Source organism: Bombyx mandarina, chromosome 07 (genome assembly GCF_030267445.1).
Source record: "Bombyx mandarina strain Sakado chromosome 07, ASM3026744v2".
In the NCBI taxonomy this organism is placed as follows: Eukaryota; Metazoa; Arthropoda; class Insecta; order Lepidoptera; family Bombycidae; genus Bombyx; species Bombyx mandarina.
In genome coordinates, this window is record NC_143214.1 from 2,311,076 (window position 1) to 2,334,419 (window position 23,344).

The 23,344-nt window shown below is 36.6% G+C and overlaps 1 protein-coding gene across 1 annotated transcript in view; it reads right to left on the reverse strand.

Annotated features, from left to right (window-relative positions):
* Positions 1-11,307: 11,307 nt before the first annotated feature.
* The window catches only part of Ibm1 (IAP-binding motif 1), a 146,153-nt gene continuing 134,116 nt past the window's right edge, over positions 11,308-23,344 (reverse strand). The window contains exon 3 of the mRNA XM_089728606.1: positions 11,308-15,761. Within this exon, the coding sequence (XP_089584732.1) occupies positions 15,615-15,761 (147 nt within the window). The 3' untranslated portion in view covers positions 11,308-15,614. The remainder of the gene's footprint in view (positions 15,762-23,344) is intronic.

Consider the following 23,344-nt stretch of genomic DNA (forward strand, 5'->3'; position numbering starts at 1 on the left):
CGTCAAATGAGCATAGTAGTAGTTTTATTTTTCCTACTGGAAAAGCAAAGGTATCATACCATACAGCCTTATCTTTTATATATTTTTTGATGTAATGAGATGCTACGAGATGAAATATAGTCTCAGTTAAATGGTAGTTATTTACTGAGATTTTTTCGGTGGACTTTTTGAAGGATCCCGAGAAGTTACGTCCAGCGGCTTTGTTTCATTTTCCCACATTTGTGCACTTTCACAGATACTAAACAGTTAATAAACCGCCGTTCGTACACATTTAAAACTGAAGAAACACTAAATCGACAAAATAAAACAACTGACAACTTCGCTCCTCGCGTTCCCGCCAAAAAGTCCATACTTTTTTTTTTTCCCGCCAAAAAGTCCATACTTTTTTAATTGAATTCATGGCACAGATTATAATTAAATACAAAACTGATAGGATGATAAAATTTTCTTTCATGTATATAAGCATCTTATTATCGTCTAGATATATGGAAATTAGATAAAAGAAAAAATATATTACGATTATTAATTAATGTATCATAGCAGCAGTATATTTTATGTACTTCAGTGATGGTAACCATTTATAGTTTACGAACTCGGCTGTCTGAGTTGATAGCAAGTGATAGGTAAACCTCGATGTGTGTAGCCTAAAGATGCGAGGGAGAGGCCAGATATACTACAATCAACATTATGCAAGTACATGTTAAAAAAAAATTTGGCAAATGGATTTTCCACAATGACAATTGTTGAAAATCGATACAGTAGCATCTAAAATCAACCACTTACAAAAAACAACACTAAATTTTAATTTTTGAAAATAATTTCCCACAACGCGTCCCTCGTTTTAGTTAAAAGGATCAATTCAAAAGCTCGACGAAAAAAATCTTCCCACGTGCTATAAATTAAAGTCTTATTAATTTGTCGGGCACGTGTCTGTCTGCATTGCGATGACCCGTATTACAGCTAATGCAGCTTCACCTAAGCTACCTGTGGAGTATTTTATTTTTTATTGCCCTTGTAGGCAGATGAGCATACGGCCCACTTGATGGTGAGTGGTTACCGTCGCCCATGGACTTCAGCAATACCAGAGGCAGAGCCAAGCCGCTGCCTACCGCGGTACTGATATGTACGTATGTCCTCCTCCACGCCTCAGTTTCCTCAATGCCGAGGGTCGTGACCACTTCCTCGCAACAAGAGTTTATTTTGGATCACTAGCAGTGTTCTTTTTTTTTATTGCTTAGTGGGTGGACGAGCTCACAGCCCACCTAGTATTAAGTGGTTACAGGGTCCCATAGACATCTACAACGTAATTGCGCCAACCACCTTGAGATATAGTTCTAAGGTCTCAGTATATGTAAGGTGTAAGTATGTAAGTATGTAAGGTGTCAGTATATGTCGTCCGACAAATCACGCTTACTCATTCCTTGCATCATGGGGTGATTTTCGTGGGATACAATAATGGTGGGTACCCACGTGCTTCCATATCAGTCTTTTACAAGGGATTTTGTCTCTCGTGGCCACTGAAAACCGCTGCGAGATCGCCATGTGGACTTGGATGGTGGGTTATTTAAAAGCCGTTAATTCTAGCAATTTCAAGATGTGAGATTAATGCGGTTTCACCTAAGCTATGTACCTGTGACGCATGTTTTAACAAGCTTTTATTAGCTTGGTATGTATATAGGTATGTAAAAATTGCATAAGCATCAAATACCGGTAATAATACAACATCTTTATAACTTCGCTCCAAAATAACCTGAACAGTTTCGACAGGAAAAGAACAAAAGATGAAGTTAATTGTTTGTTCGATTTTCTGTATAGGTACGAGTTTGTTTTTTTTTAAGTTTTAAACAACATTTTTTTTTGTAACCATCTAAAGTTGACTTTCTAAATATTCAATAAGTTGTTATTAAACGACTTATTGAATATTTAGTTGAATATTAATTCAAAGACCATTTTTTCAATTAGCTCTATACGAGATTAAAATTCGTCACGTCATTTTGGGAAGTAGATATCCGTAAATATTAATCTATACTAATATATAAATCTGCAGTGGTTTTTACGGATGTTCCGTTATAACTACTGAACCATGCATCCGATTGACTTGAAACTTGGTATCCATGTAGAAAATACATGTACTTAATGGATAGGCTAATATTTATATTAGTGTTGGACTCCCTAATAATAATGACAATAAATAATAATGATAGTTTTAAATGCGCAGCGAAGCGAGCGTGTACGGCTAGTTACAATATAAATATGTATTAGCTTATAGCTGCTAGTTAGCTTTACCATTCTCAAAATTTTTAACTCTCGGATTCGAACCTCAGACCACTGTGCCGCGTGTACATTATGTTTATTGCGAATAGCACACGGCACCCCACAAGCCGAGACGGTACATTTGCATTGATATTGGATGTCCAGCTTCCATTTCGTGTACCATCAACGGATGATTTTACAATTCATAGACTAATTATAACAGAGATGACGGTGTATATAGCTTCGTCCATTTAACTCCTCTCAGAGGCAAGTCTTTCGATTTTTTTATTGCGTCGGTAGGTGGACGAGCTCACAGTCTACCTGGTGTTAAGTGGTTACTGGAGCCCATAGACATTTACACGTAAATGTCGCCACCCACCTTGAGATATCAGTTCTAAGGTCTCAGTATAGTTACAACGGCTGCCCCGCCCTTCAAACCGAAACGCATTACTGCTTCACGGCAGAAATAGTCAGGGTGGTGTTGCATACCCGTGCGGACTCACATGAGGTCCTACCACCAGTAATTACGCAAAATATAATTTTGTGGGTTTGATTGTTATATACGTATCTCATTAGAAAAAATCATACCTGGTATCGCTAGATACGAATGCACCGGACGTCTTATCCTTTAGGCCACGGCGACTTATAGATGACTATAATCTCTGCAGCATCGATCGCGTTTGAGTGGCAACCGCGTGGCAAGAGAAGACCTGGTCGCCATGTGCATGCTTGGCGATGCAGCGTGGAGAGCAAGATGAGGACTGCCGGCATGACCTGGAGTGATGTCAAGGAGCAAGCGCAAGACAGGGTCAAGTGGAGACAGTGGTACCCTAAGACACAACAACAAAAACAACATAATCTCTGCGTCAGATCTCTGGAACTTAAAGTCTCTTGCGATGTTCCACAGGAACTCCATAAGTGTACTCTACATGAATAGTACCGTCTTTTTGTCATCACAAAATTGACTACGAAGGTAAAGTTATCCAAGCGAGACGCTTAGTAACACAAGTCGACATAATTACTTCAGTGCGCCGCGTAGGGCACCGGTGACCTACATGGCAGTCATATGGGTAACTATGTTCGTTTGCATCTCAAACGTTTTCCGTTAGTCGGACTAATCTAGCATACTATTTCCAAACCCGATCCATTAACGGTGCTTTTAGGTACCACAAGCACCGGTCACCGTCCTCGTCGAACCCGTCGCTTGCGACGAAGGGCTCGACGAGTGAATTAACCCATAGACACAGCCCACTGAGTTTCTCGCCGGATCTTCTCAGTTGGTCGCGTTTCCGATCCGGTGATAGATTCTGCGAAGCACTGCTCTTGCTAGGACTAGTGTTAGTAACACACCCGGTTTGAGCCCCGTGAGCTCACCTACACGTCAAGGAGAAGCTAATATAGCCTCTCAAGGCTATCAGCATAAGAAGGAATAAAAACGGTTGTCTGTAAAGTCGGCTCACTAATAATAGTTGATCGTGACAACGTCAGAAGAAAATACTGATGGAATGGTTTCATTTTTCAAAAGAAAATTTTAATTTTATTTGTTTGAAAGATATTTTGTATGGACAATTGACACCACATTCACTTTTCACTGAACTTCATACTTGACGAAAACATGTAAATGTATTATTGTATAGCAGCTGTCCACGCGGATGCATCGCTCACTCAAGTAGGAGAGAGTCAGATGTCAAACGCTGCCGAACGCGAAGGCTGATTTTGTCTCTTGGTCGCTCGTTCCGCGCTCTCGCTTGCACTTCAAGCCTTAAATGGAACGCCTCAATGAGTCATGTTTTTTCGTGCGTGCAGCCGGCTTCATCGAATTATAAGACGTTGTCACATCAAAAATCCAAAATTGAACCGTCCAAATTTGCACCATCCGTCATGTCTACAACATTCCCCGTCTATAATCTTTGTTCACGTCTGAATATTATTAAGGTTTCCCATTTAGGGTCCGAGCTGCGTGCCTAAGTGATATTAGACGTGTGTACGTATGTCATGATTGATTTCGTTGTACGGGAACGAACTTATCGACGCGGCTATGTGCTAATTAGTTTACATTGACGCGCGTCTGCTTATGGAGATAGGTTTTCTTTTATTGATCGAAATGGGCAAACGCAATCTGGGCTATGTTAAATATTAACTTCTACCATTATATCGAGTTGAGAGCTTGAGACTTGTGATTAAAGTCTCAAACTCTCCTACCCATTGAACATACCGCATCACTGTTTCATGGCAAAATAGACAGTTTTTGTTGGGCTTTTTTTTATTGCTTAGTCGGGTGGACGAGCTCACGTCCCATCTGGTGTTAAGTGGCTACCGGAGCCCACTTCAAGCCTTAAATGGAACGCCTCAATGAGTCATGTTTTTTCGAGCGTGCAGCCGGCTCCATCGAATTATAAGACGTCGTCACTTCAAAAATAAAAATAAAATATCTAAGCAATACTTAATCTGGACAAGCTAAAAGACGCGCAACTTCATGAACTTCACGAACAAATAAACATATTAGCGTTTTAAAATAAACAAGTCTATAAATAGCATCATAATGAGATATATGATCTGTGACCAAAAATGACGGTATGTCGAAAAGAGCGGGGGATAAAAAAAAGCACAAAACATTCATACTGCATATAATGCGAACGTGATGAAGTAACGGGGTGCGTCGGCGTTTGAAGCAACCCCTTCATGTCCTTATTCAGTTACAACATTTTTTATTTAATTTTAACCATATATTTACCAAAAAAAAACCTTTTACAGTAATTGCAGTAAATTTCAATGAGTCATTTGATGAAAGTTTCATTCGGCTTTAAACTTGATGTATCTACCTTGGGTGGCTCTTGACGAATGCCAATTACGCTGAATTAAAGCCTATGTTACTATTTCCACTAAAACTTCTGCGGAAATTGTTAAATCTTAAAGCTCCCAAGTCAGAAGTCAAGTTTTGTTTTCTGAACTCAGAACAGGAAGTAAGCATACCTACCGGTTAATGATTCTAACAAAATTAATGATAATGACCAAACTTTTACCATGACAAAATCTGGTCGCCATTTGTTTACCTACACTACTTATCCGGGATTAGGAACGTAATCGTAAGTTATTATTTTTCGCCCCAGTTATATCCCAATACTTCACTATTATTATTTTTGCCCGAAAAAGTTTTTAATGTCCTCCAACTAACGAGCAAATTCCATTGTCCCAAGCGCTCCGACCTAAATACGTGCACACGGAACATGAGGTCTCTCCCATAGTCTGAAAGTTTGAATAACCTGAAGCTTTAAACGGCTTAAGGTTTAACCGCTTGCGATGGACGCCAGTGCAAATTTTAGAAGCCTGTATGGATCATCATGTAAAGTGACTCACAATATTTTGTCACCGAGAATAAGCCCCCGTCAAACATAAACGAAACACCGAATCAAAAAAGCAATATGTCCAAATTTGTTTTTCAATTTTGCACCAATTTTGCATACCGTGCCGCGCAGTCGGGTAATGCGACCAAATAAAATACGCCATTGTGGTTTTTACGATGCGTAAATATGGCGGTTCCATATTTTTTTGATTTTTTTTATTACTTGTGTAATGTGAAATAGGATTTTCTCCGCACTGTTTTATTGTTTACAAAATACGTATGCGGCTTTGTTATGTTTGCTATATCATTAGTTATATCTTAAATTCGAACAGGTTGTATGATTTTAATGAATTATTATGAACGGAATTATTATGAAGTTAAATATCACATATGACGGTTTCTCTCATCCTACGACTGTGTATGTAAATTAGTGAAAGTTCTGCTTTGGAAAGACTTTTTTTAATTACATGTCCCTTACAGATAGACGAGCATACGTCCCACCTGATGGTGAGTGGTTACCGTCGCCCATAGACTTCAGCAATGCCAGGAGCAGAGCCAATTATGTTATATTACTACTATAATATGATTGGCCGCTAATTATATTACTACTATATTAATACTAATTATATTTAGCTTTTAAATCAGCTTCGGTAAACTTGAAAAAGCTCAATTTTCCTCTATCTGATCGATGGTAGCCCCAATGGGCTATCCCAACTACGCTGGTACGGGCATGTGAGCTCACGGGACTCAATCTGAGAATTAGCTAGAGCTGCGAATTAGCTGCGAGCCTGAGATTAGCTAAGAAATAGTTGACACTAGCCCTAGCCAAGATCAGTGCTTCGCAGAATCTACCACCGGATCGGAATCGATTAGCTGAGTAATGCCGAATTACTAGACAATTCAGCATCAGTGATTCAGATTCATTAGATATAAAAATGCTAGAAAGCATGTAGCTTAGAAAGTTTGAGTACCTTAAACGATTTGTAAGCACGTTCTTGCAAAATTCTGAAAGAGTTAACTTAAGGTAACAATTAAGCGATGTATTTTTTTACAATTAAAATAAATTGATGCTGTTTCACTGACGAAAAAAAAAATCGAATTACAATAAAATATATACATATTTAAATACGACAGTTCAAAATATCAGTCTTCATTATAACATGATCAACGGCCCCCTCGATCGTATTGAAATAATCATTGATCGATGATTGTCACGTCGTCTATATGCAAATCGGGATAGTTCACGGCTGGCTCCGGAATTTGAATATCGCTGAATTTGTTTCGTGCATTTTTAGGTTGTGTTATTTAATAGTGCGGAATGGGGACGTACTCAGATTTTTGAAGTGAAAATAAAAGATAAAAGGTATGCTTAGTAATGCCTAAAATATTTTTTTTTATTATTTCAAAGAATACGTGTTTTTTTATTACTTAGATGGGTGAACAAGCTCACAGCCCACCCGGTGTTAAGTGTTTACTGGAGCCCATAGACATAAAAAACGTAAATGCGCCACCCACTTTGAGATATAAGTTCTAAGTTCTAAGGTATCAAGTATAGTTACAACGGCTGCCCCACCCTTCAAACCGAAACGCATTAATGCTTCACGCCAACAATAGTCAGGGTGGCTACCCGTTCGGACTCACAAGAGGTCCTACCACCAGTAAAAGTACGTATAGCCACACAGCACGTGTTGAGTGAGATACTAATAGAGAGCATACCCTCATAGAATTTGCTCAATCAGACATGTCCCTGCAGGTGTATACCTGCGCATTAGTTAGCGGTGACTGAAGCTTTTCTCTCATTTTGCTCCGCGACAACCAGACGCGATGTAAAGCTTCTTTGGAAAATATCTGTTCATGTAACAGTAACATGTGTCTCATATGGATTACCATTGTCCCACGCTAAGAAATAGGTTATTGAATACAATGGTGATGAAACTTACGGATTTACCTGCTGTTAAGTGTAATTAAGTGCTTATAACGGCTTTTTCAGAGTTGAAGTCATTTAGTTCACTACCTTTCGATCGAGAATGGTTTAACTTTAGAGCTAGGGGGACAGAATGGCCGAACTCGCCAAACTATGTTTAAGCACGTTCTACTACTTAGTAGTTTATTTTTCACTACCTAATCGTTGGTAGTCTAAGGGGCGATTCCAACTTCGCGCGGACTAGTAGGTGAGCTCACGGCTCAATCTGAGCGAATCGCTAACACTATTCCTAGCAGCAGTGCTTCGGTGAATCTACTACGGGACCGGAATCGCGACCCACTGATCCGGCGAGAAACTAAGTGGGCTGTATCTATGGGTACCAGTACTATTGAATATATTTCAATCAGCGGACTTTTTAAAAGAGAGAACCGTAATTTTTCTATAAGCAATTATTAGGTTATTATAGATTTAAAACTTTTATGAATAATCAAGGCTTCATTAATGAAACAGTTATTTAAATTATTTACGAACAAATCCGGCCCTGCATAAAGTACCGTATGCAAAACAAGTGATTTGTTCGGTTGTGACGCGGCTCCAATTGAACGCAAATATTGGTTGTATAGGATTTTTGATGGATGCCAATCTTACTTTGAACAGATTGTGTGAGAAGTAACGAGTTTGTGATGCTTTTTGTATTTGCGAATTTCACACAATAGAAACAATCAATCGTGCTCTGTGACCTAACCTAGCCTAACATTTGAAATGTTTGCTTTTAGGTGCTTTTAGTGAGGTTTGCTTTTAGGCTATACAGCTTTTACGGTAGATGAGCTTACGGGTCACCTGGTATTATATGATCATCGGAGCCTAAATACATTAACAACGTAACTTCCCCCTCCATTATTACTACACGAGGAACAAACCACCTTACACTACCATTAATTAAAAAAAAATGGACGTTACGCTAACGCAATTACTAAATACTAAATATTTAGATAAATAAATAAATATAATAAATATTTACTAACAATCACGCCACGTTAACTTGTCCCGTGATAAGTTCGTAAAGAACTTGTGTTACAGGTACCAGATAACGGAAATAAATGTAAGATTTTTATTATACACATACATATATTTAATATACATCCATAACCCTCGAATAGACATTTATATTTATCATACAAATATCTTCCCTTGGCGGGATTCGAACCCGCGACCCCCTTGTGTAGTGACCATGTCACTTACCACTACACCAGACGGCCGTTATTGAATTGAGAGTTTCATTCAATTGAGCGAATAATATCGTACGAATTCTGGTGTGCTATGGTAGGAGTGGGTGATATAAATCGTATATAAATTCAATATCTATATATCGCAGCAATATCGTTGAATCCGATATCGCCCCGCACGAAATCTATATATCGATATCAGCCGATACACGATATTGCTCGATGTGATGCGCATCGCCATATCGTACCGATTCGTGAATCGAAATCTATATTTCGATATCAGCCGATACACGATATTGCTCGATGTGATGCGCATCGGCATATCGTACCGATTCGTTAATATCAGCAATATTCGTTTGGTTCGTATCGAATCGGCCAGAGTGAGTGAGCGCACGATAGGGATATCATGTGATGAATGAAACAGAAACAGGCATTATCCACACAATTGTAAACCTTATATTTAAGTCCATATGTCTGTAGATTATTCTTAGCGTATCAGCAGGATACAATTAAGAAAAGAAGTTTCAACTTTCGACCCTAACTTGAATGCAGTATAGCCTATTTGCATCGTTGAATTTAATTTCACGCGCTTTGACCTTGAACTAGAATTTTTGGACAAGTGTTTATAAATACTTAAAAGTTTTTTGTGTTTGATTTTTAAAGTACACATTTTTCTATTTTTAGTTGAATCCAAATAATTGAGTTTATTTCTTGTGTTTGTATTAAACTTTTGAAATCTACACTCTTTTGGTATATTTTGTAATTTTAAATTAAGATACAAAATACTAAAAACTGAAAACAGTGTAGCCAGTCCTAAGCCTGGTAAAAGCATGAAGGAAAGTTTTTTTGATATTTTTATTTTCATGTTCTTTTTATTACTTTAAGATCATATTATAAATTGATATCAGAAAACCAACCGTATAACGTTGACTTAAATCTATATCTACTATGATATTATATCAGCGTATCGTTTCAAATCTCAAATATCATGAATCGAGAAAATCTACTAGCATCCATCAATATATAGATTCAGAAAATATATAGATTCAATATCCGATATTGATCCTCGATATATAGATACGATTCGATACGCGGCAAAACCGATATTACCCACTCCTATGCTATGGACTTATCCGCTTAGCATTGGCAAACGTGAATTATATAGCGATTAAAAATCTACAGAATCCCTCAATATTCTTCGGTTCAAATGTAATAAAGCTTTCTAATTACTCGCTATTGTCGGACCACATTGTCTCAGCTTAACTGTTAAGTCGTAAAACCTTCTAAGTCACGTTTAAGTGAAACGTCCAGTCGAACTGAGCGTTCAGCTCCAAGCGTTAAGTTACAAATTTCGTTCAGTCGTAAAACAGTGATGGACGATGTTTACACTCAATTTAAGCTTGGAGCTTTGTTGTATGGAATCGATCTTCCGATATTTCTCAGTGACTTAACTCCACTTACGTTACACACTGTACAAAAAATATTCGTCCATGGACGTCAGAACTGGAAAGCTGTAACATTTTTCGACGTCAATTATGGTGTATTATAGCAACAATTTCATAACTAATTAAATTAAAAATAATTATAGAAAAAATGGGACTTCAAATAAATGAACATACCATAATGAATATTAAGTTCGGCGTAAGACGGAATGGTTAAGAGGGAAAGGATCGTCGGCTATGCGTTGTTAAAAAAGGATTGCAGCTGTTGAGATTAGTTATTGGGACTCGGATCGAAGATCGATCCATGGATAGAAACATATCCTAGATTGCTTTCAATCTCGGATTGCGGATATGTTATTGGTTTCGAACGTCAAACGAATGCTCAAATAGTTACCGAAATTAAAAGATTTTCTGACCCGTGGTATTTTTTGGATTTTGGTTGGCTAAATTGATGACGTCATCCACATAGACGAGGATAGAACTGAGGTGTCGTTCGATAGTCCACTGGAGAGTTATTCAGATAGACCTCGACCCTCAGTATTGAGGATTATTGACGCAAGCAGGAGGTGGCTACGTAATTAAAACATGGCGTAGTCACCAATGTGTGACGTAATGAAAACTAAAAAAACTTTTAAATATATACATATTTTATTGCTTAGGTGGGTGGACGAGCTCACAACCCACCTGATGTTAAGGGGTCACCGGAGCCCATAGACATCTATGACGTAAAAGCCACCACCTATTTTGAGACATGAGTTCTAAGGTCTTTACAGTACGACGGCTAATCCAACCCTTCAAACCGAAACGCATTACTGCTTCACAGCAGAAATATGCCAGGTGGTGGTACCCTCCCCACCAGTGCGGACTCATAAGACATCCTACCCCCAGTAACTTCACCGTGGAAGTCAATCGCGAATATTTGTTAAGTACGTATTTCATTAGAAAAATTGGTACTTGCCAGCAGGGTCGAACACCGGTGCATCGCAAGATACGAATGCACTGGACGATTTTCCTTTAGGCCACACGACTTTTAAATATATCCACTAAGCATCTAATAATATGGTCTAAAATCGTATCTAAGCCGGAGCGCGAATCGCGTTCGGGAGAATTAAAAGAAAGTTATAGTAAAAGAAGTATATTTCGAAATAAATCATGAAACAAGAATACATTAATTGGCAGTTTCAAAATGAAATACAAAATTATTCTACGCTAAATTAATTAACTAAGTCATGGTATAACTGATTTACTAATAATAAAATGAAACACAAAAACATGGCTGGCGAACCTTAAAATTATCTAAAATATACAGGCCTTTATGGATAATACATAAACACACGCTTTGTTTCTAAAAATATATAATATATTTAAAGTAATTTCTTAATTACAAACATACAAAAAATGTCTTTCGTTCATAATAGAAATATAATTTATTTTATTTAAAATTATTCCTTTTGCTATCTCAATTTTTTAGTTCGGTTAATTCGTAATTAATTTACATGAAAACAAAAATTTATATAATAAAAAAAACATATTTATTGAAATATCAAAAAATTTAAAACTACACGTTACAATTATATTGCTTATGATTTCATATTTTCTTATAAATACGATACATTGGTCGTAACAATAAGCAGGTTTGTTAGGATTCATTTAGAAAATGCATAATATTTAATTACGTAAATTAAGTTATTGATTATGGAATTTTTTAAGAATTTCGTCACATTATATTTTTACTTTAATTGCTGAAGCTTTAAAATGTATTTACTAAAAACAATTTAGTTTTTTATTATTTATTTATGCATTTCCCGAATTTTCCTTTTCCTTAAAGCGTTATTATTATTACATATTAAATGGAAAATTTAGAATTTTATTCGCTACAGATTAATATAAAAGTGCGTTAGCTTACCAATTTTTTTTTTATATATACAAAACTCTTAAATCCATTTAAAACACTTTTTTGCTTTGAATTTTCTGACAAAAATAAAACATCGATAGAAGAAGTTAAAGTTTACGAAAATACAATGAATACAATAAAAAAAATTAGATACATTTCTATTTTTGTCAGAAACGTATCGGCAAAATATAATTGGCAGATAAGAGTTTCCAAGAGATCATTAGGAAAACTTCTTTTATTTTTATTTTATTAATTGCTTAAATAAATACATATGTACTATCACATTTGAACACATCCATCTGAATGTCTTGTGACCGTAATCGAACTGAAGTATTACTAAATAAAATAAAATCGTAAATAAAATAAAATTCATTATTGGCTTAATCAGAAGTGAAGCTAATTAGCTTCTTTAGGATTTATATTAGGACTAATATGGATAGACCGGCTCGAAGTTTATTTTTTATTTTTATTGCTTAAATGGTTGGACGAGCTAGCCTGGTGTTCAGTGGTTACTGGAGCCCATAGACATCTACAACTTAAATGCGCCACCCACCTTGAGATATAAGTTCTGAGGTCTCAAGTATAGTTACAACGGCTGCCCCGCCCTTCAAACCGAAACGCATTACTGCTTCACGGCAGAAATAGGCAGGGTGGTGGTACCTACCCGTGCGGACTCACAATACTAGAATGCGTTCAAATTCTCACGTCACATCGTTTTAATATTCCGTGGTCAGTAATACCAATTGTCACTGTCCTCTGCTACTACAAAGTTTGATCTAGTTCAATTGACAGTTCGATGGCTGTACATCAACGGGCTGTGACGTTGGTTCTGTGATAACTACGGGCCTCTTTCACCGCTTAATACCAGGCGGGCCTTGTGTGCTTAGTACGAGTTTTATTTTACGTTCTCGATCGCGTAAGAGTTAACTCAAATTTGTATGGAGTTGGAGCAACTTCACTACGTTTGCTGCTGGGGCGCTATTCATACTCCATACAAATTTGAGTTAACTTTTATGCGATCGAGAAGTTAAAAACTCTTACTACGCACGCGATTTCATACCTCCAATCAGAGCGCTTAGTGCGAATTTTTTAACGTGCTCGATAGCGTAAAAGTTAGCTCATATTTGTATGGAGTGGGATCGTTTTGGGTATGTTTGCCGTTAGGGGCGCTGTTCCAACTGCATACAAAATTGGCTTAACTTTTACGCTATCGAGAACGTTTAGGAACTCACACTAAGCACACAGAGCAATAAAATAATAATACTACAATTGGTATTTAAGAAAGTATCAAGATACAAGTTACGATATTTAAAAAGGCATGTTACAAATGTCGTTGAAATGATTCATTTTAAAGACGAATTAAATGATAAAGATAAGAATCTGTACTTACATTTTGTCTTGACAGAGCCGTCACATATAATTAATCTACATTTTGCACATGGGTAAAACAAATCGAAAATTTGTAATACATATATTTTTTTATTCACATCTTCAATGGCAGCAAGTGTAACATAAGTTTAGTAACGTCCTATTTCATTTACACCGACGTTAAGTTACGAAAATACGAAGCCTCATTAAAACTACAAGCCGTAAAACTAACTTTACCTAAGCGAGTACAAAATTATTACGATTAATTAAATCTCAAAAATAATAACCACATTATTAACCGCATTGATATAGTTTGCGATCCGTCAATCAGAGAAACGGTTTTTTATTCAATTTCAGAAAAAAAAGAAACATATACAATTTGATGAGATAGATTATTTTAAATCTAAAATTACGTGGAAACAACCAAGTCCTTCTTGTCGTTATGAATTCGAATTTAATTACAATTTAAGAACGCTAAGCACAAATGACGGATGCCATATATATATATATATATATTTATGTATATCGCTCTCAATTAAACTATTTACAATAATAATATCAAAATAGACCATCTCTTTTATCAAGGACACACCGTTCGAAAACTTGGCACAAATCCAAGACCCTTACGCTATTTACATTCTAAAATAAACATTTCAAAAATAATGAATTATTAAAAAAAAAAAAAAACATGAGATCAATCGATGATAATTTTTAGTCTGCCCTCTTTGGAACAATTTGATGGAAAACGGACGATGTTTAATTAAAAATAAAAATATTCGATTAAGAAAAATATTATACATATATTTTTTGTTAATAATAAAATCACTGGTCCATTTTCAACATTCGCTTTTATACTTATCTCGATTTAATCTACACAAGATTATTATTATATTTTACGCTAAAAATTCCTTAAATCGTTTAAATGTGGAGCGGAATGTAAATCGTCATTAATGTATATTAATCAATTTTTTCAAATGATTCAAAACAGCAAGATGAGCATTTTATTTTTACACGCAATTTATGTACAAGTTTATGTATATAGGTAGTTAGTTCTATTCTAAAACACAAAACAGTTTCTGCTTTAGCATCTAAGGCTAATTTTGGTTGAGGTCCGAGGATCGTACAATGGCCTGTTTAGTTTCAGTTTTTTTCCTACCTATGCTGATACCTTGAGAGGCTATTTCAGCTTCTCATGGACGTGTAGGTGAGCTCACGGGTCTCAAGCCGGAGTGTTGCTAACACTGGCCCTAGCAAGAGAGGTGCTTCGCAGAATCTACCACCGGATCGGAAACGCGACCCACTGAGAAGATCCGGCGAGAAACTCAGTGGGTTAGGTTCAGTATTCATCAATGGGTATATAGTACCCGTGCGTGGGTCCGTAGCCCCGGTTACTTATAGCTATTGGCAGTCCATTAATATACCTCGGACGCTCGTGTCGGTCCGATTTATTACTGCTGTTTTTTGTTTTGTTGATTAAAAATAAACTTTTAATATTTAATGAATAGATTCGATATGAATAAAAATCAGCTCTACATTAATAAGTTTTAATAAAAAGCTAATTAAAATTTTTCAAACTTTTCGAATTCTTAACCGGCTTCGAACCAAAGTTTTTCCATAGAAATTTAACGCGAGCTTTGACTGTAAAAGCGTTCTGATATAAACAGTGAACTTGCTAAGAAATATTTGTTATTCCAAAATGTTTTAACGATATAACCCTATAAAAAGTTAATTAATTAAGTTATACTAAATATTTTGCGTTTTAATAAAAAACTTATTATATTTAAATTAAAATCTCGTAACACAATAAATGACACACTTAATTTTTTTCATTTAAATCGTTTATAAAAACTTAGCTTCAATTAAGCTAAGTTATGTAAAACAGTTACATAATATTATAATAGTTTTGTGATTGATTTTATATACATATATACTTTTACATATTTTTATATGACATAGGCAGACTGTGTGGCAGCTGTTGCTTTAAAAATATGATCATACAAAAAAAAAATATTATAAAATGAACCGATAAAATTAGTTGTTACGTAAATAAATAAAAAAATTAAAAATTGTAAAAAAGAACGTAACACGGAATAAAAGCAATGTTTATTCGATGTACGCTTAAAATACAACATCCTGTATGTGTATAAATGCTGATGCGTGACGTTCACCGCTTCGAGAAGAGCTTCCAGCCCAGCATGAACAGAACCGCGGTGCATATCGAACCGGACAGCTTATCGGGTATGATCGAAGTTAAGATCGAAGTCACGCCCGGCTCCGTAGAAGTCGGGGCGTCCGGAGTACCCGCATCCGTCTGAAAAAAGACAAATCTATACTAATATATAAACCAACAGTGGTTTTTACGGATGTTCCGTTATAACTATTGAACCATGCATCCGATTGATTTGAAACTTGGTATCCATGTAGAAAATACATGTACTTAATGGATAGGCTAATATTTTTTATGCGTGTTGGACTCCCTAATAATAATGACAATAAATAATAATGTTAATTTTAAATTATGTACATGTAATTCTATACGTCTATTTCTACCGTGTAGCAGTAATGCGTTTCGGTTTGAACGCCGTTGTACTGTTAAAACTGAGAGCTTACAACTCATGTCTCGAGGTGGGTGGCGGCATTTATGTTGTAGAAGCTTAAGGGCGCCGGTAACCACTTCACACCACGTGGACCGTGAGCTCATCCACCCGTCTAAGTCATACAAAAAACCTTATTTCAGTGATATTAAATTGAAACTGTTTTGCATAACTTTAAATGGACAATACCACTGTTTGGTGATTTTTAGAACGCAACAGTTTCTAATGTGTGATATGATATGTAAAGTGTGAGATGGGGAAATTTTTGCTCGGTCATACGAGCTGATACTTCTTCAGATTACATTACTTTAGGTTTTGTAGTCGTCGTGGCCTAAAGGATAAGAAGTCCGGTGCATTCGTATCGAGCGATGCACTGGTGTTCGAATCTCGCTGGTGGGTACCAATTTTTCAAATGAAATACGTACTCAACAAATGTTCACGATTGACTTCCACGGTGAAGGAATAACACCGTGCAATAAGAATCAAACCCGCAAAATTATAATTTGCGTAATTACTGGTGGTAGGACCTCTTGTGAGTCCGCACGGGTCGGTACCACCGCCCCGCCTATTTCTGCCGTGAAGCAGTAATGCGTTTCGGTTTGAAGGGTGGGGCAGCCGTTGTGACTATACTGAGACCTTAGAACTATATCTCAAGGTTTGTGGCGCATTTACGTTGTAGATGTCTATGGGCTCCAGTAACCACTTAACACCAGGTGGGCTGTGAGCTCGTCCACACATCTAAGCAATGAAAAAAAATAATAATAATAATACAGAGCTCCAAAGCTCCCAGTTGTTTTTTTTTGTAGGGTTTACTGGTGGCCCTAAAACCATTCCAGTTTCACAAGGACAGGTGGGCGAGCAAGGTCTCAGCCAGGAGGGGCGGGATTTTCTAACAGCTACCCGAGTGCCTCCAAGGGAGACCTAACAACTCAAGAGTAGCTGCTTCGCGAATGAATCTACTACCGGATCGGAATCGCGACCCGCTGAGAAGATCCGGCGAGAAACTCAACGGGCTGATGCTTAGGTTAGGTTGCACGTCGAACTCTTTGCCGAGTTCGACGAGTATGGCTACCGCGCTCCCAGTTGTCAGCTGCCACCCAGTCGTACTGGCTCCCAATACGACTCTTCTCTATTGAAGCTATTATTAATCGCCCGTTTCTATAAATGAAAATAAAAACACAAGACGCACGCATCATGTTTATTCCTCAGCAATCTAACTTCAAATAACCGAACATTCAATCGTGAATTTGTTTTATACCATCGCCAATCAAAAACATAAATTTTCAGTGCGGGTCATTAAATTTTAATGCAATAACTCCCCAGTAAAGGTATATGAGGTTTAGGCGTTGTAAACTTAGCATATCTGGAAGCTCGTAAAATGATGCATTGCTTTTAATGTCCACTGCGCGGGTTGGTGCCGGCATCTTGTATTTTTCAGTCGCGAAGCCATTGTGTGTTTCAGTTTCGAGGGTCAAGCAGTCGACCTCACGTCTCAAGCTAACCTCATAATAGCAAGTGAGCTGTGAATTGATCTGGCCTATTTTTGTACCGTTTTTTGTTCTTGGAAAATTCAGTTTATCCCTAATGTATAATACTCATTAAACTGTTATGGTTTTCCATTCGCTCAGTGCATATCAACGCTAAATCGTCGTACTTCAAACACTTTTTATAGATATTAATAAAACAATATCCCTCGTAAAGCTTAGAATGAAATTTAAAGGGCTTTAGAATACGCGATACGATATCTATACGATTTATCGTGGATATATGATTTAATATGGTTTAAAGCATTTGTAAAAAAATCTATGTTAAGTCAATTAAGTTTTTATATAATTATATTTATCATCATCATCATCATTATCGTGAGCCTATGGAAGTCCACAACTGAACATATGCCTCTCCAACTGCACGCCATTGAGAACAATCCTCGGCGTCTCTCATCCAACTCTAGCTATTACTTTTATATTAGTAACTATTTCTCAATAAATCTGTACCACTGCTTCTACTGTGCATTAATAATAATATGAAAATGACAATAGTAGGATTGTCTCCCGTTTCAATATTTCTTGATGTTTCAAGTAAGTACCAGAAGTATAAAGTGCTTAAGAATTTTTTGAATTTTCTTCTACTTAAATGTATTAAAATAAAAAGTCGTCGATTTTTATGCATAGGTGGGTAAAAGATCTCAAACGTTAAAATAATCTAACAACATATTTAGACTCTTATATTTGGAGTCTCAAATGTGTTATAAAATAGTACTTCTACCTTCCACAGCCGCATTACTTTATATGATTGCATCGTGCCATGATAACCGAAATTTTACTTAAGGTAAAAAAAAACATTTGTATCCGAGATTACTTGGAGGCATCGTTTTGGCATACTAACATTTATATACTCATTTATTTACGCTATATGAACACAAAAAGTAATGGTTACATTACAAACAATTCCTTTTTACAACGTTCTTTTACTAGTGGTAGAATGTCTTGTGAGTCCGCGTGGGTGGGTACCACCACCCTGCCTATTTATGCCGTAAAGCAGTAAGTTGAAGTGGTTTGAAGGGCGGGCAGCCTTTGTACTGTTAAAAGTGAGACCTTACAACTCATGTCTCAAGGTGGGTGGCGGCATTTACGTTGTAGATGTCTATGGGCTCCGGTAACCACTTAACACCAGGTGGGTTGTGAACTCGTCCACCTATCTAATAAATAAATAAATAAACGTTTGACCAATGAACGGAAAACTTCAAAATAGTCGACAGTAAAACGCATCAGCAGTAATTCAAGTGAGTGATACACTCAACGATTTTATTGTATGGGATAATTTGAATGGTGTTTTTATAGTCCTAAGGGTGGAAACAATGCATGTTATGATAGCATTATACGGCTTTCCAATATCATCAATACGATTTCGACTGCATTACTCGAGATTAGATTTAGTATTTTTATTGCGCCATCGACTTCTGTCGTCGGGTGTAAAAGGTTTGTTTATTGTGAATTACGATCTTTCGAATTTTATTGAAGCACTAGCTTTTACCCGCGACTTCGTCCGCGTGGAATAGTTACTATACTATATAGCGCATGCACTGGAAGCGAGTTTTTTCTCAAAAGAGAAAAAACGTCGATTTTGAAACATTCTTTATTGGTGCTCCGCATTAGTTTTAGCGTGATTTTATATAGCCTATAACTAAGTTAACGGTAACGGGACAGCTCATAGATATCACAACGCGACTGCCATCACTCATTATGTAGATTAACGTCGAAACTCAAATTACTACAAAAACCCAATATTAAGAAACTAACTTTTGGCTGCGACTTCGTCCGCGTAGAATAGTTCACAAATAATGCTTTATTTTAGAACAAATTTGGTCAGCATAAAAAACGTTCTTACGCCAACCTTAACATATAAATATATGCTGTCGGGGACTTTTTTTTAGATCTTTTAAATGGGAACAATTCTCTCATACATTACTTAAGCGAAACGAACCGTTTCCGCAGCGCACGCAGCGGAAACTCTCAAAAGGAAAAAAAAAACGATTTTGAAACATTATTTATTGGTGTTCTTATCTTAGCGTGATGTTATAAAGTCTATTTCCTTCCTCGATAAATGGGTTATCTGACACTGAAAGATTTTTCAAATCGGACCAGTAGTTCCTGAGATTAGCGCGTTAAAACAAACAAACACACTCTTCCGCTTTATAATATTAGTATAGATATTTGCATTACGCTTGTATCTCTTTATGTTGGTACCGTTTTTTTTGCCCCTGTAGTCTGACTAGAATATGGCCCATCTGATGACGAGTGGTAATCTCGCTCACGGACTACAGCAGTGCAGAGTCAAGCCATTGCATACCAATAATTATAATAATTACAAGCCTTTATTTAAACGAAAATAGTGTCATTTTAAATGAGGTTAGATGCATGTGACAGCATTCGAATAGAATAGAAAACCTTGTATTAAATTCCACGACCAGAACTGAGGTGCTTAATAATGAAAATAAGTTTTTTTTTTAGTTTCCTACCTATGCTGATAGCCTTGAGCCTATTTCAGTTTCGCCCTAAGATGTAAGTGAGCTCACGGGGCTCAAGCCGAAGTGTTGCTAACACTGGCTCCAGCAAGAGCAGCGCTTCGCAGGATCTACCACCGCATCGGAAACGCGACCCACTGAGAAGATCCGGCGAGAAACTCAGTGGGCCGTGTCTGTGGGTTAATTCGCTCGTCGAGCCCTTCGTGGCAAGCGACGGGTTCGACGAGGACGGTGACCGGTGCTTGTCGTACCTAAAAGCACCGTTAGTGGATCGGGAGGATCCGTAATGACGTGTTTTGGGCGACGTCGACTGCCGTCGGTCTACAGAATCGGCTATGTAGTTTCCAGCGGCCACGACAAGAGGGTTCTCATGTCGAGAGCCTATGATATACAAAAAACAATAATCAATAAACAGACTTCTAATTTTACATCTACTTCGATGCACTACTTTTTTAAGGTAGGTACATAATATTATTTTAAAAAGAACAAACAAAACACCAACATACGGGAGACCTATTGTGTAAACGTTCCCTTATTTGAACAGATTACTAACCACAGGTACAAAAGAACCCTAAATACGAAATTAGAAAGAATAAAATCCGCTTAGCCACGCCGAAACCATTTATTATGGCAAATTATTTTTATAACAGCAGTTTCTATTTATAAGCAGACGAACTCACGGTCCATCGGAGAGTAATCTGTGATCCCGATAGACACATAAGGTCACACCTTAGTATTATAGGCTAAAATACCATTTAAATGAAAATCCATAATCACTCGGCAGGAATAGGCAGGAATGTGGTACCTAACCATGTGCTACATCAATACCGATATAAAAACATATATACATATATTAATACGTGAAGCAAAAACTTTGTATCCCTTTTTACGAAAATTGCGCGGACGGAGGAGTATGAAATTTTCCACATTTATAGAGAATATAGAGAAGAAGTGCACAATGCTAATATTTTTTAAAATAATGCATAAAAGATACATTAAATCAATAAAGAAAACATTACACACACTACCATGTATTTGACACACACGCACACACACACACACACACACAGATACTCTTTGTTTATTGTCAAACTTTTGTTACATAAAGTTCGTAGTCAAATTGAGAATAGGTTAGTATTGTTTATCTTTAATATTACAAGTATTTGTCTATAGTGTAGTCTTGGCGAAATCTGTAACAATAGGACCATAATAATGTTGAAACTTATAATTTCAGTTATTACAGTCGAATTTCGACTACTGCGGGACCACTAGTACCAATAAAACTGTCAAACTATACTGTGACAGCGTCACTGTCAAACTATATAAATAATATTTGACATATCGGGAACTTTCCAAATTTCAATGCCTAATAATTATCAACGCTAACATTTTTTTCATTTATCTTCCGACGTTTCTGCATTTGCGATTGTTGATCTTAATACAACCAAAAAATAAAAAACGATACAAAAGTACCTTTGAGACGTAACAATAGATAAGTCACCTCAAAGGGGATGCAAGGAACCGTATAATTTTCACTCGATACAGATCTCGCTACTTTGGAGTCTAATACACTTTCTTGATTTCTAAGAAAAACCTACTATAAACTGTGGAGCACAACACTCAATTTCCTTTGACAACATGATTGAGAACTTCATTTGAAAACATGCAAGCCAAAATATCTTGTATTTCTAATCAACATGAAGCTCATTTTCCTTTGAATGAATACTAATGTTCGGTAATTTCAAATGTTATTTACAAGGAGGATTGTAAAGAAGGAATTTAAAAAAAGAACCCGCGAAATGAATTCGATTTAATTTTGGTGTACGTTTTTTTTTTCTCTGTTTGCCAAAGGAATTGGTTTCCATTGATCTGCAACAAGAAAGGGTGGTTAATTTGATTTTTAATATTGAAATAAATCAGGTGCACGGACTAATATTGGAATGTAATAAATAATGTAATATTCTATTTGATGTTGTTAATTTACGTTTTTTTCAACTGGTAACCGCTTTGAATTTTTATTTACTCTATTTATCTATTTATTATTATGATCATGTACTAATGCGAGAGCAATGCTCACTTCATCTGGTGAGCCTTATACTCATCGTAATAATTCGAATTCGGTATTCCATGTCTACTACTATCTACACGCAAAATAAAAACAACCAAAAAATTATAGGCAACATGTTTTTATAAACAATAAATATTATTATTTTTGCAATCGCAATGGCTGAATGGCACTAAGTTCTAAGCCAATATTCAAAATTCAAAAAAGAATAATCATTACCAACAACCTCTGCAGGCCGACTAGATATTTACGATGGATTAATGCGTAGTATCATTTTCGTGTGAAAATCAATGGCTGGAATAGTTTATTTTTTTATTGGGTAAAATGACTACACAAATTATCAACACAGGTCTGACGTTAAGCAGCCACTTTTTTTATTGCTTAGATGGGTGGACGAGCTGGTGTTAAGTGGTTACTGGAGCCCATAGACATCTACAATGTAAATGGGCTCACCTTGAGTCATAAGTTCTAAGCTCACAGTTACCACGGCTGTCTCACCCTTCAAACCGAAATGCATTGCTGCTTTACGGCAGAAATAGGCAGGGTGGTGGTACCTACCCGCGGGGACTCACAAGAGGTCCTACCACCAGTATTGCCACTAAGGTCTAAAAGAACTGCTTTATAAATGCCGTTGTGTAAATAGTGTTATTGAAATCGGGTTTGTATACCTACACTTACAAAGTAGTGCGGTCGATTCTGAAAACAGTAAATGTAGAGCAAAAGTATTGCAAAGCGATAATGGCTGTATTTTATCGATAGAATTGAAATATTCTATCGTGGAACCCGCGAATCGTGTATCCGAGACGGCATGAAGACTTTAATGGCCTTAATATTGAGTTGTTGCCGATTTTACGATGCGCCTTTTAAAGTCAACTTACAAAGTCTTAATTGTTTTCTGTGGCACGTGTAGGTACACATGGGACGTTATTAAATCGATAACTGTGGATTTCAAGCTTTTGAATTTAGAACGTGCTTCTTTTTTTTTAATTACGTAGGCACTGTGTCATATTTAAATTTCCATTTATTTATCATTTCTTTTTATACAGTGATATGTGAGGTAAGATTAAACCTATGTTACGGATGCCAGGGCCTTTTCACAGCAACATTCATATTATACACAAAAAAAAAACGTACAATTATTTCTAGTAGTCTCGTCTCAAAGGGTTATTAATGTTGTTTGAAATGTCATTATCTTAAAAATTTAGATTCTC